This window comes from Oncorhynchus masou, chromosome 33, assembly GCF_036934945.1.
Source record: "Oncorhynchus masou masou isolate Uvic2021 chromosome 33, UVic_Omas_1.1, whole genome shotgun sequence".
NCBI lineage: Eukaryota > Metazoa > Chordata > Actinopteri > Salmoniformes > Salmonidae > Oncorhynchus > Oncorhynchus masou.
In genome coordinates, this window is record NC_088244.1 from 44874345 (window position 1) to 44890004 (window position 15660).

The 15660-nt window shown below is 47.0% G+C and overlaps 1 protein-coding gene across 1 annotated transcript in view; it reads right to left on the bottom strand.

Annotated features, from left to right (window-relative positions):
* Nucleotides 1–15660, bottom strand: part of LOC135527407 (agrin-like) — a 567339-nt gene that overhangs the window by 143641 nt on the left and 408038 nt on the right. The window contains 2 exon segments of the mRNA XM_064955939.1: nt 10089–10289; nt 11615–11812. Coding sequence (XP_064812011.1) covers nt 10089–10289; nt 11615–11812 — 399 coding nt within the window.

Sequence of the window (15660 nt, forward strand, 5' to 3'; positions counted from 1 at the left end):
AATAGAGCCCCCAGAGTTTCAAGAGGTTAATGGCTTCGTGGTGAGCTTCGAGTTGAGTTTGAAGGGACAGCAAATTTACACTGTTATACAAGCTGTACACTCACTACTTTACATTGCAGCAAAATGTAATTTCTTCAGTGTTGTCACATGAAACGATATACTCAAATATTTACAAAAATGGGAGGGGTGTACTCACTTTTGTGATATACTGTAGGTCTGTAACAGTTTGGGTCTAGGGTGTCACCCCATTTGAAGAGGGGGATAACCGCGGCAGCTTTCCAATCTTTAGGGATCTCGGACGATACGAAAGAGAGGTTGAACAGGCTGGTAATAGGGGTTGCAACAATGGCGGCAGATAGTTTTAGAAAGAGAGGGTCCAGATTGTCTAGCCCAGCTGATTTGTACGGGTACAGGTTTTGCTGCTCTTTCAGAAGATCTGCTCTCTGGATATGGGTGAAGGAGAAGCTGGGGAGGATTGGGCGGGTAGCTGCGGTGGAGGCGGGGCTGTTGGCCGGGGTTGGAGTAGCCAGGAGGAAGGCATGGCCAGCCGTAGAGAAATGCTTATTGAAATTTTCTATTATCATGGATTTATCAGTGGTGACTGTGTTACCTAGCCTCAGTACAGTGGCCAGCTGGGAGGAGGTGCTCTTGTTCTCCATGGACTTTACAGTGTTGTTCTCCATGGACTTTTGTAGTTAGAGCTACAGGATACGAATTTATGCTTGAAAAAGCTAGCCATTGCTTTCCTGACTGACTGCGTGTATTGGTTCCTGACTTCCCTGAACAGTTGCATATCGTGGGGACTATTCAATGCTATTGCAGTCCGCCACAGGATGTTCTTGTGCTGGTCAAGGGCAGTCAAGTCTGGGGTGAACCAAGGGCGATATTTCTGTTCTTAGTCCTACATTTTTTGAAAGGGGCATGCTTATCTAAGATGGTGAGGAAATTACTTTTAAAGAATGACCAGGCATCCTCGACTGACGGGATGAGGTCAATAACCTTCCAGGATACCCGGGCCAGGTCGATTAGAAAGGCTTGCTCGCAGAAGTGCTTTAGGGCGTGTTTGACAGTTGACAGACAGATACATAGCGGATATAGACAATGAGGCAATGATCGCTGAGATCCTGATTGAAAACAGCAGAGGTGTATTTGGAGGGCAAGTTGGTCAGGATAATATCTATGAGGGTGCCCATGTTTACGGATTTAGGGTTGTACCTGGTGGGTTCCTTGATGATTTGTGTGAGATTGAGGGCACCTAGCTTAGATTGTAGGACGGCTGGGGTGTTAAGCATATCCCCGTTTAGGTCACCTAACAGAACAAACTCTAAAGCTAGATGGGGGGCGATCAATTCACAAATGGTGTCCAGGGCACAGCTGGGAGCGGAGGGGGGTTGATAGCAGGGGGCAACAGTGAGATACTTATTTCTGGAAAAGTTAAATTTTAAAATTAGAAGTTCAAACTGTTTGGGGATAGACCTGGAAAGTATGACAGAACTTAGGAGGCTATCTCTGCAGTAGATTGCAATTCCTCCCTCTTTGGCAGTTCTATCTTGACGGAAAATGCTGTAAATGGTATGGAAATCTCAGAATTGTTGGTGACCTTCCTAAGCCAGGATTCAGACACGGCAAGGACATCAGGGTTGGCAGAGTGTGCTAAAGCAGTAAAAAAAACATTAGGGAGGAGGTTCTGATGTTGACCTGCATGAAACCAAGGTTTTTTCAATCACAGAAGTCAACAAATGGGTGTGCCAGGGGACACGCAGGGCCTGGGTTTACCTCCACATTACCCGAGCAACAGAGGGGGAGTAGGATGAGAGTACGGCTAAAGGATATCAAAACTGGTCGCCTAGAGTGTTGGGGACAAAGAATAAAAGGAGCAGATTGCTGGGCGTGGTAGAATAGATTCAGGGCATAATGTGCAGACGGGTATGGTGGGGTGCGGGTACAGCGGAGGTGAGCCCAGTCACTGAGTGATGATAAGAGAGGTTGTATCTCTCGATAAGCTGATTATAATGGGTGAGGTCACCACATGTGTGGGAGGTGGCAACAAAGGAGGTATCAGAGGTATAATGAGTGGAACTAGGGGCTCCATTGTAAACTAAAACAATGATAACTAACAGTGTCATGACGTTGGCCTGGGGGGTAGGTTTATGACAGTCATAAATACCTCATCCCCCCTTTTTCCTCTCTACCCTACTGAGGTTACATTTGCAAAACCCTTGGTTAACATAGAGATTCTGGAAACATCAGAAGGTGGGGGGAAATAAACTATATTCTGGTAATCCGACCAATGGAACATATGCGGTGGTACTTAATGAATATGATGTCAGTTCGATTGTCATCTGAGACATTCTCATCAATGATACGATGGCATAAACTCTACAGTGGAAAGTCTACACATCAGAGTTATCGGATTCACATGGAATTGTTGTTCAATTTAAATGTTTGAATATGAAATTAGATAACTACAGAATGAAGCCAACATCAGCATGAGTTTGATTGTGAATGGTATGAACTTTTTATCTCTTATTCACTACAGTAGTGATACCTCCTAGCCGTTGAGTTAGCAACAGCAGCTGCAAACGAAGGTTAGGAAGGAACAGACAGACGTTAACCATGACAGATAAGTTTGAGACCGAAGGGAGCAAGTGCGACACTCACATGTCCAAAATCAGTACTCTAAGCGCTCAAGTGGACTCTGCAATGCAGCAGAATACCACCCTTAGGTACCATCTGGAGGAAATCCAGAATGGTCACGCTCCACAGCCCATCCAAGCAACCGGAGCCAGGTGATATTAATAACGGATAAATTATTTTATAGCATGTAGCATATAGCATAATAGCATGTCATATCTGTTAATCCGGCATAGCCAAAGACACGACAACAGTATACAAGGCATATTGACATATGAGAGAGATAGCTCTACCGACTGTGTGGCTCAGTCGGTAGAGCATGGCGCTTGCAACGCCAAGCGTCGTGGGTTCGATTCCCGCTGGGGCCACCCATATGTAAAAGTAGTGGCCCCAGCCGACTTGTAAGTCGCTTTGGACAAAAGCGTCTGCTAAATGGGATATATTATTATATTATTATTATACATACAGCGGGGCAAAAAGTAATCACAGGTGTTAATTTGGAGAGCTAGCTAAGACAACAACAGGTGAGACAACAACAGCTAATCAGCTAAAACAACAACAGGTAAAATGGCGATGACTGGGTAGAGAGGGTCGGTTAACTACACACTGAGTTCGCGGCTGGGGCCGACAGATAAACAAAATAAATAAATAACCAAAACAAAATAAACAGAATGGAGTACCGTGATTAATGGACAGTCCAGTGGACATCTAATCAGCTAATCTGCTAAATTGTAATTATTCGCCTACCTCATGCCTTTTGCATACAATGTATATAGACTCTTTTTTCCCTACTGTGTTATTGACTTGTTTATTGTTTACTCCATGTGTAACTCTGTGTTGTTGTCTGTTCACACTGCTATGCTTTATCTTGGCCAGGTCGCAGTTGTAAATGAGAACTTGTTCTCAACTAGCCTACCTGGTTAAATAAAGGTGAAATAAAAATAAAATAAAAATGTAGCCAAGTGATCATAGGGTCCAGGGGGCAGCAATAGATGGAACAGGGAAGCGGCGGAGTAGTCGCTACTATGCTAGCATGCGGGTGACACGGTTTAAAGTTAGCAGCCCGGGGCTGCATTCATTGTAGCTGGGGATTTTAACAAGGCTAATCTGAAAACAAGACTCACTAAATTGTATCAGCATATCGATTGCGCAACCAGGGCTGGCAAAACCTTGGATCATTGTTATTCTAACTTCCGCGACGCATATAAGGCCCTGCCCCGCCCTCCTTTCGGAAAAGCTGACCACGACTCCATTTTGTTGATCCCTGCCTACAGACAGAAACTAAAACAAAAAGCTCCCACGCTGAGGTCTGTCCAACGCTGGTCCGACCAAGCGGATTCCACACTCCAAGACTGCTTCCAACACGTGGACTGGGATATGTTTCGTATTGCGTCAGACAACAACATTGACGAATATGCTGATTCGGTGTGCGAGTTCATTAGAACTTGCGTTGAAGATGTCGTTCCCATAGCAACGATTAAAACATTCCCAAACCAGAAACCGTGGATTGATGGCAGCATTCGCGTGAATCTGAAAGCGCGAAACACTGCTTTTAATCAGGGCAAGGTGACTGGAAACATGACCGAATACAAACAGTGCAGCTATTCCCTCCGCAAGGCTATCAAACAAGCTAAGCGTCAGTATAGAGACAAAGTAGAATCTCAATTCAACGGCTCAGACACAAGAAGTATGTGGCAGGGTCTACAGTCAATCACGGACTACAAAAAGAAAACCAGCCCAGTCACGGACCAGGATGTCTTGCTCCCAGGCAGACTAAATAACTTTTTTGCTCGCTTTGAGGACAATACAGTGCCACTGACACGGCCTGCAACGAAAACTTGCGGACTCTCCTTCACTGCAGCCGAAGTGAGTAAAACATTTAAACGTGTTAACCCTCGCAAGGCTGCAGGCCCAGACGGCATCCCCAGCCGCGCCCTCAGAGCATGCGCAGACCAGCTGGCTGGTGTGTTTACGGACATATTCAATCATTCCCTATCTCAGTCTGCTGTTTCCACATGCTTCAAGAGGGCCACCATTGTTCCTTTTCCCAAGAAAGCTAAGGTAACTGAGCTAAATGACTACCGCCCCGTAGCACTCACTTCCGTCATCATGAAGTGCTTTGAGAGACTAGTCAAGGACCATATCACCTCCACCCTACCTGACACCCTAGACCCACTCCAATTTGCTTACCGCCCAAATAGGTCCACAGACGATGCAATCTCAACCACACTGCACACTGCCCTAACCCATCTGGACAAGAGGAATACCTATGTGAGAATGCTGTTCATCAACTACAGCTCGGCATTTAACACCATAGTACCCTCCAAGCTCGTCATCAAGCTCGAGACCCTGGGTCTCGACCCCGCCCTGTGCAACTGGGTGCTGGACTTCCTGACGGGCCGCCCCCAGGTGGTGAGGGTAGGCAACAACATCTCCACCCCGCTGATCCTCAACACTGGGGCCCCACAAGGGTGTGTTCTGAGCCCTCTCCTGTACTCCCTGTTCACCCACGACTGCGTGGCCACGCACGCCTCCAACTCAATCATCAAGTTTGTGGACGACACAACAGTGGTAGGCTTGATTACCAACAACTACGAGACGGCCTACAGGGAGGAGGTGAGGGCCCTCGGAGTGTGGTGTCAGGAAAATAACCTCACACTCAACGTCAACAAAACTAAGGAGATGATTGTGGACTACAGGAAACAGCAGAGGGAACACCCCCCTATCTACATCGATGGAACAGTAGTGGAGAGGGTAGCAAGTTTTAAGTTCCTCGGCATACACATCACAGACAAACTGAATTGGTCCACCCACACAGACTGCATCGTGAAGAAGGCGCAGCAGCGCCTCTTCAACCTCAGGAGGCTGAAGAAATTCGGCTTGTCACCAAAAGCACTCACAAACTTCTACAGATGCACAATCGAGAGCATCCTGGCGGGCTGTATCACCGCCTGGTACGGCAACTGCTCCGCCCACAACCGTAAGGCTCTCCAGAGGGTAGTGAGGTCTGCACAATGCATCACCGGGGGCAAACTACCTGCCCTCCAGGACACCTACACCACCCGATGTTACAGGAAGGCCATAAAGATCATCAAGGACATCAACCACCCGAGCCACTGCCTGTTCACCCCGCTATCATCCAGAAGGCGAGGTCAGTACAGGTGCATCAAAGCTGGGACCGAGAGACTGAAAAACAGCTTCTATCTCAAGGCCATCAGACTGTTAAACAGCAACCACTAACATTGACTGGCTGCTGCCAACACACTGACTCAACTCCAGCCACCTTAATAATGGGAATTGATGGGAAATGATGTAAAATATATCACTAGCCACTTTAAACAATGCTACCTAATATAATGTTCACATACCCTACATTATTCATCTCATATGTATATGTATATACTGTACTCTATATCATCTACTGCATCCTTATGTAATACATGTATCACTAGCCACTTTAACTATGCCACTTTGTTTACATACTCATCTCATATGTATATACTGTACTCGATACCATCTACTGTATCTTGCCTATGCTGCTCTGTACCATCACTCATTCATATATCTTTGTGTACATATTCTTTATCTCCTTACACTGTGTATAAGACAGTAGTTTTGGAATTGTTAGTTCGATTACTTGTTGGTTATTACTACATTGTCGGAACTAGAAGCACAAGCATTTCGCTACACTCGCATTAACATCTGCTAACCATGTGTATGTGACAAATAAAATTTGATTGATTTGATTTGATTTTGATTAGTAGAAGCGTCTGCTCCAACGTCCGACAGAGAACGGTTGAAGGCACAGAGGATGGAGTATTCATTGGCAGACCTGCCGACGTGGTGCGGCGGGTGCCGTGTCGACTAAGGATCCAAGCCAGATGGCTAAAGAGGTATTGTAGTAATTTAGTTTTCTATCCGGGAGATTCGCCGGGCTCGCGGCTAACTGGTGCTAGCTTCGGGGCTGGGGCGTTAGTCACTATAGCGACTCGGTAGCAGCAGTGATCCGGTGCCAAGGTCCAGAGTTTACGGCAAGGATCCAGGGGAGTAGTGTGTTCTAGCCGTGTTTGGGTGGAGTCCGGGTGAACAACTGAGTAGCCCGGGTGGTGGGAGGTCTTCCTCAGGGATAGCTTTGGTACTGGGTAACTCGGTGGATGCTAGCGAGCTGTGAAGATCAGGAGTAATGGTCCAGGGATTACGGCAGGAATCCGGCGTTGTGGAGAGACAGTCTGATACTGGTAGGCTGGCGAGTATTATCCAAGCTAAAAAAGGGCTGGTATCTGTGCAGAAGGTAGAGGCGGCTAGCAGTGGCTAACAATGACTAAGTAGCTTGTAGCTAATTAGCTGTTTAGCTTCTGACGGCTAGGTGGGGGCAAGAGGAACGGTGACAAGGCGTGGAATAACGATATGGGGCAGAGTGTGTGTGTATGTGTAAATACTATAGCTGCTGCTTGTGATTATAATGATGATATGGGGCAGTGTCTGTGTGTGTGTCTCTGAATGTGTGTGTATATACTACAGGTGCTGCTTGTGATTATAATGATGATATGGGGCAGTGTCTGTGTGTGTGTCTCTGAATGTGTGTGTATATACTACAGGTGCTGCTTGTGATTATAATGATGATATGGGGCAGTGTCTGTGTGTGTGTCTCTGAATGTGTGTGTATATACTACAGGTGCTGCTTGTGCGTATAATGATGATATGGGGCAGTGTCTGTGTCTCTGAATGTGTGTGTATATACTACAGGTGCTGCTTGTGCGTATAATGATGATATGGGGCAGTGTCTGTGTGTGTGTCTCTGAATGTGTGTGTATATACTACAGGTGCTGCTTGTGATTATAATGATGATATGGGGCAGTGTCTGTGTGTGTGTCTCTGAATGTGTGTGTATATACTACAGGTGCTGCTTGTGCGTATAATGATGATATGGGGCAGTGTCTGTGTGTGTGTCTCTGAATGTGTGTGTATATACTACAGGTGCTGCTTGTGATTATAATGATGATATGGGGCAGTGTCTGTGTGTGTGTCTCTGAATGTGTGTATATACTATAGGTGCTGCTTGTGATTATGATGATGATATGGGGCAGTTTGCGTGTGTCTCTGAATGTGTGTGTATATACTATAGGTGCCGCTTGTGATTATAATGATGATATGGGGCACAGTGTGTTTGTGTGCCCACGTGTGTACTATATGTGCAGTGTGTGTGTATCATGGCACATTTCTTTCTGCTACACATACAAAAGGATACTCAATTTAGTCAATGCGATTCTTTTAAATTGACCACAACCAGCTGGGAGTTAACAGCTGGCGAACAGAGCTAGATAATGGCTCAGTGGCTCAGTGAGAGAGAGAAAAAACCCAGGACAGACTACTCTCACCCATTTACCCCCTTCCTCCCTCTGTCCATCTCTCAGTCCCTCCATCTAGCTCTTTCTCCACACTTCCATCCCTATATCTTTATCTCCCCCTCTTTCCAACTCACAATCTCTCAATTTTCTCCCTCTCCACCTCTCCATCTCACCCCTTGTCTATTTTCCCCTTCTCCATCGCTCTCAGAATTTCTGGCAAGTGAAATTTGCTTTGCGTTCACACTTCCTCAGACGATGACGATAGTCTCGGTGACGGTGACTACGTCTGGCCACAAGGGACTATCACTGACGTTGTATGCATGACAACCATACAGTGACAAAGACACAGAGAGAGAGAGAGCTGATTGTCACAGAGGGAAGCAATAGAACCTCTGGAACTGTGCCAGTAGGACAGAGGGGAGCAGTAGAACCTCTGTAACTGTGCTAGTAGGACAGAGGGGAGCAGTAGAACCTCTGTAACTGTGCTAGTAGGACAGAGGGGAGCAGTAGAACCTCTGGAACTGTGCCAGTAGGACAGAGGGGAGCAGTAGAACCCCTGGAACTGTGCTAGTAGGACAGAGGAGAGCAGTAAAACCTCTGGAACTGTGCCAGTAGGACAGAGGGGAGCAGTAGAACCTCTGTAACTGTGCCAGTAGGACAGAGGAGAGCAGTAGAACCTCTGGAACTGTGCTAGTAGGACAGAGGAGAGCAGTAGAACCTCTGGAACTGTGCTAGTAGGACAGAGGGGAGCAGTAGAACCTCTGGAACTGTGCCAGTAGGACAGAGGGGAGCAGTAGAGCCCCTGGAACTGTGCTAGTAGGACAGAGGGGAGCAGTAGAACCTCTGGAACTGTGCCAGTAGGACAGAGGAGAGCAGTAGAACCTCTGGCACTGTGCCAGTAGGACAGAGGAGAGCAATAGAACCTCTGGAACTGTGCTAGTAGGACAGAGGGGAGCAGTAGAACCCCTGGAACTGTGCTAGTAGGACAGAGGAGAGCAGTAGAACCTCTGGAACTGTGCCAGTAGGACAGAGGAGAGCAGTAGAACCTCTGGAACTGTGCCAGTAGGACAGAGGAGAGCAGTAGAACCTCTGGAACTGTGCCAGTAGGACAGAGGAGAGCAGTAGAACCTCTGGAACTGTGCCAGTAGGACAGAGGAGAGCAGTAGAACCTCTGGAACTGTGCTAGTAGGACAGAGGGGAGCAGTAGAACCTCTGGAACTGTGCTAGTAGGACAGAGGAGAGCAGTAGAACCTCTGGAACTGTGCCAGTAGGACAGAGGGGAGCAGTAGAACCCCTGGAACTGTGCCAGTAGGACAGAGGAGAGCAATAGAACCTCTGGAACTGTGCTAGTAGGACAGAGGAGAGCAGTAGAACCTCTGGAACTGTGCTAGTAGGACAGAGGGGAGCAGTAGAACCTCTGGAACTGTGCTAGTAGGACAGAGGAGAGCAGTAGAACCTCTGGAACTGTGCCAGTAGGACAGAGGAGAGCAGTAGAACCTCTGGCACTGTGCCAGTAGGACAGAGGAGAGCAATAGAACCTCTGGAACTGTGCTAGTAGGACAGAGGGGAGCAGTAGAACCCCTGGAACTGTGCTAGTAGGACAGAGGAGAGCAGTAGAACCTCTGGAACTGTGCCAGTAGGACAGAGGAGAGCAGTAGAACCTCTGGAACTGTGCCAGTAGGACAGAGGAGAGCAGTAGAACCTCTGGAACTGTGCCAGTAGGACAGAGGAGAGCAGTAGAACCTCTGGAACTGTGCCAATAGGACAGAGGAGAGCAGTAGAACCTCTGGAACTGTGCCAGTAGGACAGAGGAGAGCAGTAGAACCTCTGGAACTGTGCCAGTAGCTCCACAAAGGATTGGCATTGTGAACTAGGCTGCTACTTATGAAGCAAGTCATGTTTAAAAAGCACTCTGTGTCTCATAGTTTCGATTTTCTCTTCCCGAAAGTACATTGTTTTCCTGACAATGGGAGAGACTTACAGTATCAATAGGGATTGATCAACATCACCAGCTAACAACAGTAGCTACCAAAACAAAGTGGACAATGACAAACGTCAATGGAAAGAAAATATTATTAAAAACAGTTTATATTTCCTAATGCCTACCTTCTTCGCAGCTGCCGAGCTTGGCCACCTCAATCTTCTTCTTGAGGACGCAGGATGCCAAACCTAGCTCGCAAGTGTTGTCATAGGTCATGCCGTCGCTGCCACACACAGGAGATAAAGCCTGGCCCTGGCACTGCGTGCACTCGCACTTGTTCTGGATGCATTGGGCCCCCCAGGCACACACAGCGCTGCCACAGGTCTCTGTAACCGCACATAAGGGTTATAGGTGACTATGCAGTGGAATCATGAAGAATGAATATCCCTGCTAAAATACAACAGAGATACAGGTACATTACTTTAATAAGACATAGACACTGCACAGAAATATAAACGCAATGTAAAGTGTTGGTCACATGTTTCATGAGCTGAAACAAAAGATCCCAGAAATGTTCCATACACAAAAAGCTTATTTCTCTCAAATGTTTTGCACACAGTTTTTTCCATCTCTGTTAGTGAGCATTTCTCCTTTGCAAAGATAATCCATCCACCTTACAGGTGTGGCATATCAACAAGCTGATTACACAGCATAAACAGGTCCTCCTTGTGCTGGGGACAATAAAAGGCCACTCTAAAATGTCACACAACACAATGCTAAAGATGTCTCAAGTTTTGAGAGAGGATGCATTTGGCATCCTGACTGTGGGTATGATCACTCGAGCTGTTGCCAGATAATTTAATGTTCATTTGTCTACCATTGTCTTCCAACGTCGTTTTAGAGAATTTGGCAGTCCGTCCAACCGGCCTCACAACTGCAGACCACATGTATAGTGTTGTGTGGGCGAGTGGTTTGCTGATGTCAACGTTGGGAACAGAGTGCCCCATGGTGTCGGTGGGGTTATGATATGGGCAGGCATAAGATACGGACAATGAACACAATTGTATTTTATCAATTTGAATGCACAGAGATACCGTGACGAGATCCTGAGGCTCATTTACGTGCCATTCATCTGCCGCCATCACCTCATGTTTCAGTATGATAATGCACGGCCCCATGTCACAAGGATCTGTACACAATTCCTGAAAGCTGAAAATGTCCCAGTTCTTCCATGGCCTGCATACTCACCAGACACGTCACCCATTGAGCATGTTTGGGATGCTCTGGATCAACGTGTACGACAGCATTTTACAGTTCCTGCCACTATCCAGCAACTTCACACAGCCATTGAAGAGGAGTGGGACAACATTCCACTATCAACAGCCTGATCAACTCTATGTGAAGGAGATGTGTCGTGCTGCATGAGGCAAATGGTGGTCACACCAGATACTGACTGGTGTTCTGATCCACGACCCTACTTAAAAATAAAGGGATCTGTTACCAACAGTATCTGTCTTTCCAATCCATAGATTAGGGCCTCATTTATTTATTTCATTTGACTGATTTCCTGAATAAACTGTAACTCAGTAAAAACGTTGAAATTGTTGCCTGTTGCGTTTGTATAGTATATTTGTACCAACACACTGCTGGTAGGAACACACAGGCATACAGACGCAGCACACACACACACTTGGCGGTAAGAATTACTCACTGCATTCTCCCTGGGCGAGCACACGCAGGTCAAGCTGCTTGGTACAGGCCCGCACGTGGAGCTCACACTCGCTGCGGTAGGTGGAGCTGTCGCTGCCGCACACCGGTTGGTGGGACTCAACACACTCCTGCGGGCACACACATCTGCCAGACTGCCCGTCGCAGATCGCCCCGAATGAACAATTGGCACACGCCTCGTCTGGAGGGAGACAGGTAGGAGAGAGTTAGGGTCTGAGGGAGTACATAAGACCAGTATGGGTAACATGGGGAGAGAAAGAGAATATGTGTGTGTATGTATGTGTGTCAAGGAATTTAGTGAGTGAGTGAGTAAGAAAAAGAGAGAGGGGACAGATAAAACCAACAACCATGATGCCATGTTTTTACCTAACCCCCCTCGAAAGGCTGGTCATGTCAAGAGGCCCCCAGGTGGCCTGCAGACTTTACACATCTGCACGTTTCAGTGGATGATCTGGACTGAGAACACTGACAAGAATCCTCTCTTTCCAGATTCCATTTAGTCTGATCCTTTGCTTGTTTTCCATTCAGTTTCTTACTCTCTGCCTTGCATTGCCTACTACCGACACGTTGAGTATATCAGTGATGGGAAACTCCCCCTCCCCCATGTTATTAGCTTGTTAATTACACCTTATTACATATGAATAGAGTCAGGAAATCAGCACGTGTCGCACAGGCACTCGGTTATCCCGGTCGAGGGGCCTGATTCAAATATACATGCAGGCACCCCAAAAATAAAATGTGGTTGAGGTGGCAGCCAGCGGTGATGGAGATCACTGTGACACCGGCGCGCCGGACCCAAGGGCTATAAATCATGGCGAGTGTCGTCCTTTATCAGGGCCCGTGTCCCAATAAAAGGCCTCCCTTCTTCATCTCTCTCCTCTCCCTCTGTTCCAGCCAGTGCTGCCGGTCGTTGGTGTCGGCTGATCGGGACACACCCAGCTAACCGGACCGCCTTATTGGCTGTATACATAGGGCCTTGATAGCTAGCACTAACAGCATTAACGCGGTGGGGCGTCGTGTCTGACGGGGGGGGGAGGGAGGTTGTAAAAAGTGGCCTTGAGGAGACAGCCATTTCGAGTGATGGATAGAGAGCGAGACAGTGGGGAAACGAAAAGCTAAAGAGCCTCTCCAGCCTCAGAACGTTACACATCCTCTCAGACGAATAATAATGGTCCAGGAGACACGAGCTACAACCGGGGATGGAGGGAGGAGTTGTTCTATAACACGAAGAGAAAGAGAGACGTTTGTTTAGTGAAGGGCTCTAAAATAGTCCCCAGCCGATAAAATAGTCCCCAGCCGACCTCCCAGTGTCTGCTCTATTACTATCGCTATGTCCCACCTGTCCTCCCTTTATTTACCTCTCCTCTTTTAACTTCCTCCCCACTCCTCTCATGTCTCTCCCTCTCTGTTGTCTGCTTATATTCTCATATTATACCATCTACTATTACTATCGCTCTGTCCCTCCTCTCCTCCCTTTATTTACCTCTCCTCTTTTAACTTCCTCCCCACTCCTCTCATGTCTCTCCCTCTCTGTTGTCTGCTTATATTCTCATATTATACCGTCTACTATTACTATCACTCTGTCCCTCCTGTCCTCCCTTTATTTACCTCTCCTCTTTTAACTTCCTCCCCACTCCTCTCATGTCTCTCCCTCTCTGTTGTCTGCTTATATTCTCATATTATACCATCTACTATTACTATCGCTCTGTCCCTCCTCTCCTCCCTTTATTTACCTCTCCTCTTTTAACTTCCTCCCCACTCCTCTCATGTCTCTCCCTCTCTGTTGTCTGCTTATATTCTCATATTTTACCATCTACTATTACTATTGTTCTGTCCCTCCTCTCCTCCCTTTATTTACCTCTCCTCTTTTAACTTCCTCCCCACTCCTTTCATGTCTCTCCCTCTCTGTTGTCTGCTTATATTCTCATATTATACCATCTACTATTACTATCGCTCTGTCCCTCCTCTCCTCCCTTTATTTACCTCTCCTCTTTTAACTTCCTCCCCACTCCTCTCATGTCTCTCCCTCTCTGTTGCCTGCTTATATTCTCATATTATACCATCTACTATTACTATCGCTCTGTCCCACCTCTCCTCCCTTTATTTACCTCTCCTCTTTTAACTTCCTCCCCACTCCTCTCATGTCTCTCCCTCTCTGTTGTCTGCTTATATTCTCATATTATACCATCTACTATTACTATCGCTCTGTCCCTCCTCTCCTCCCTTTATTTACCTCTCCTCTTTTAACTTCCTCCCCACTCCTCTCATGTCTCTCCCTCTCTGTTGTCTGCTTATATTCTCATATTTTACCATCTACTATTACTATCGCTTTGTCCCTCCTCTCCTCCCTTTATTTACCTCTCCTCTTTTAACTTCCTCCCCACTCCTCTCATGTCTCTCCCTCTCTGTTGTCTGCTTATATTCTCATATTTTACCATCTACTATTACTATTGTTCTGTCCCTCCTCTCCTCCCTTTATTTACCTCTCCTCTTTTAACTTCCTCCCCACTCCTCTCATATCTCTCCCTCTCTGTTGTCTGCTTATATTCTCATATTTTACCATCTACTATTACTCTTGCTCTGTCCCTCCTCTCCTCCCTTTATTTACCTCTCATCTTTTAACTTCCTGCCCACTCCTCTCATGTCTCTCCCTCTCTGTTGCCTGCTTATATTCTCATATTATACCATCTACTATTACTATCGCTCTGTCCCTCCTCTCCTCCCTTTATTTACTTTACTTACTTATTTATTTTTCTGTTCTAAATGACTTCTCTCTCCTCTCATCTATATATAGAAAGTGCCTTTCGGAGCGACTGATATCCTTCTGTGGTCTTTTAGCATGCGTGTCTCTGCCTCGTCCAGCCAGCCAGATACACAAGGTCACTCGACACTCAGGAGAAGGAAATACAACAGAATAATAAAACATGTAACTTCTCACTATCGGACCGCACCGGAGCAGTAAAGATGACGATTTCCCCTAGCACAGGTTTTACATCCTTTTTTCAAAAGAAAAATCTAATTATGACCATGCATATAGGCCACACGCACACACACACACACACACACACACACACACACACACACACACACACACACACACACACACACACACACACACACACACACACACACACACACACACACACACACACACACAGAGGTTGTCCCTGCGTTCAAACCCCTGTGGGACAAAAGCAAACACACACACTTCCCATCCCCTATAAAGGCTCACAACCACCCTTATCTAACCCCCCCCCCACCCCCCCACCCAGTATGCCAGTGACATGAACGGGCCGTGATAATTAAGCCAGATGATAGTGGAGACGGAGGGAGGTGATGACTCAGTGGAGTTTGAAGAGGCTTGTGTAAAGCAGTGCAAACAGCCCAGAATAAACCAGATCACCATCATCATTCCTAGAGCCTCGCCTAGCACTGCCCGCCTGCCACTTTTATTGCCCTGTTTCGCTGACTCCTGTTTCTGTGTGGACTCACTGCCATCCATAGTGCTGTGTGTGTGTGTGCTGTGTTACACAAACATGGAAAGGCCCGATTCTTCCTCGCCTTTTTAAATGAAGACTATTCATTACCCCCGGCGGCGCCACGGCGAGACCTGTCAACCTAACGCTGGCAGCATGAACACAGTTGAGTTTGCCCACCCGGCTCACACATTCCTTTTGCTGCGTTTCCCACTGGAATACATCCTTATGCGCATAGATTCCAATTTGGAAGGGACGAAATAATAGTGGAGTCACATTTGCCCCCCTGCCAGCAACACTGCAATGGATTAAACATGAAACTCGAGTTGAAACAGGGGGTAGAGCAAGCGGAGAGCTAGCGTAACTGTGCTAAGCCAAGCCAGGCAAATGTCATCTCTCTCTGTGTGCTGGTGGTGGCAGATGTAACTGCACACGGTGGTTAACAGTGGCTAGGGTATTGGCAGTCTGTGTTAATGGCTGAGAAATGGCCTCAGGCATCTCTATCACTGTGTATTATTGGTCCCTCCAGGAAATTGCAGAGATGTTTTGTGAT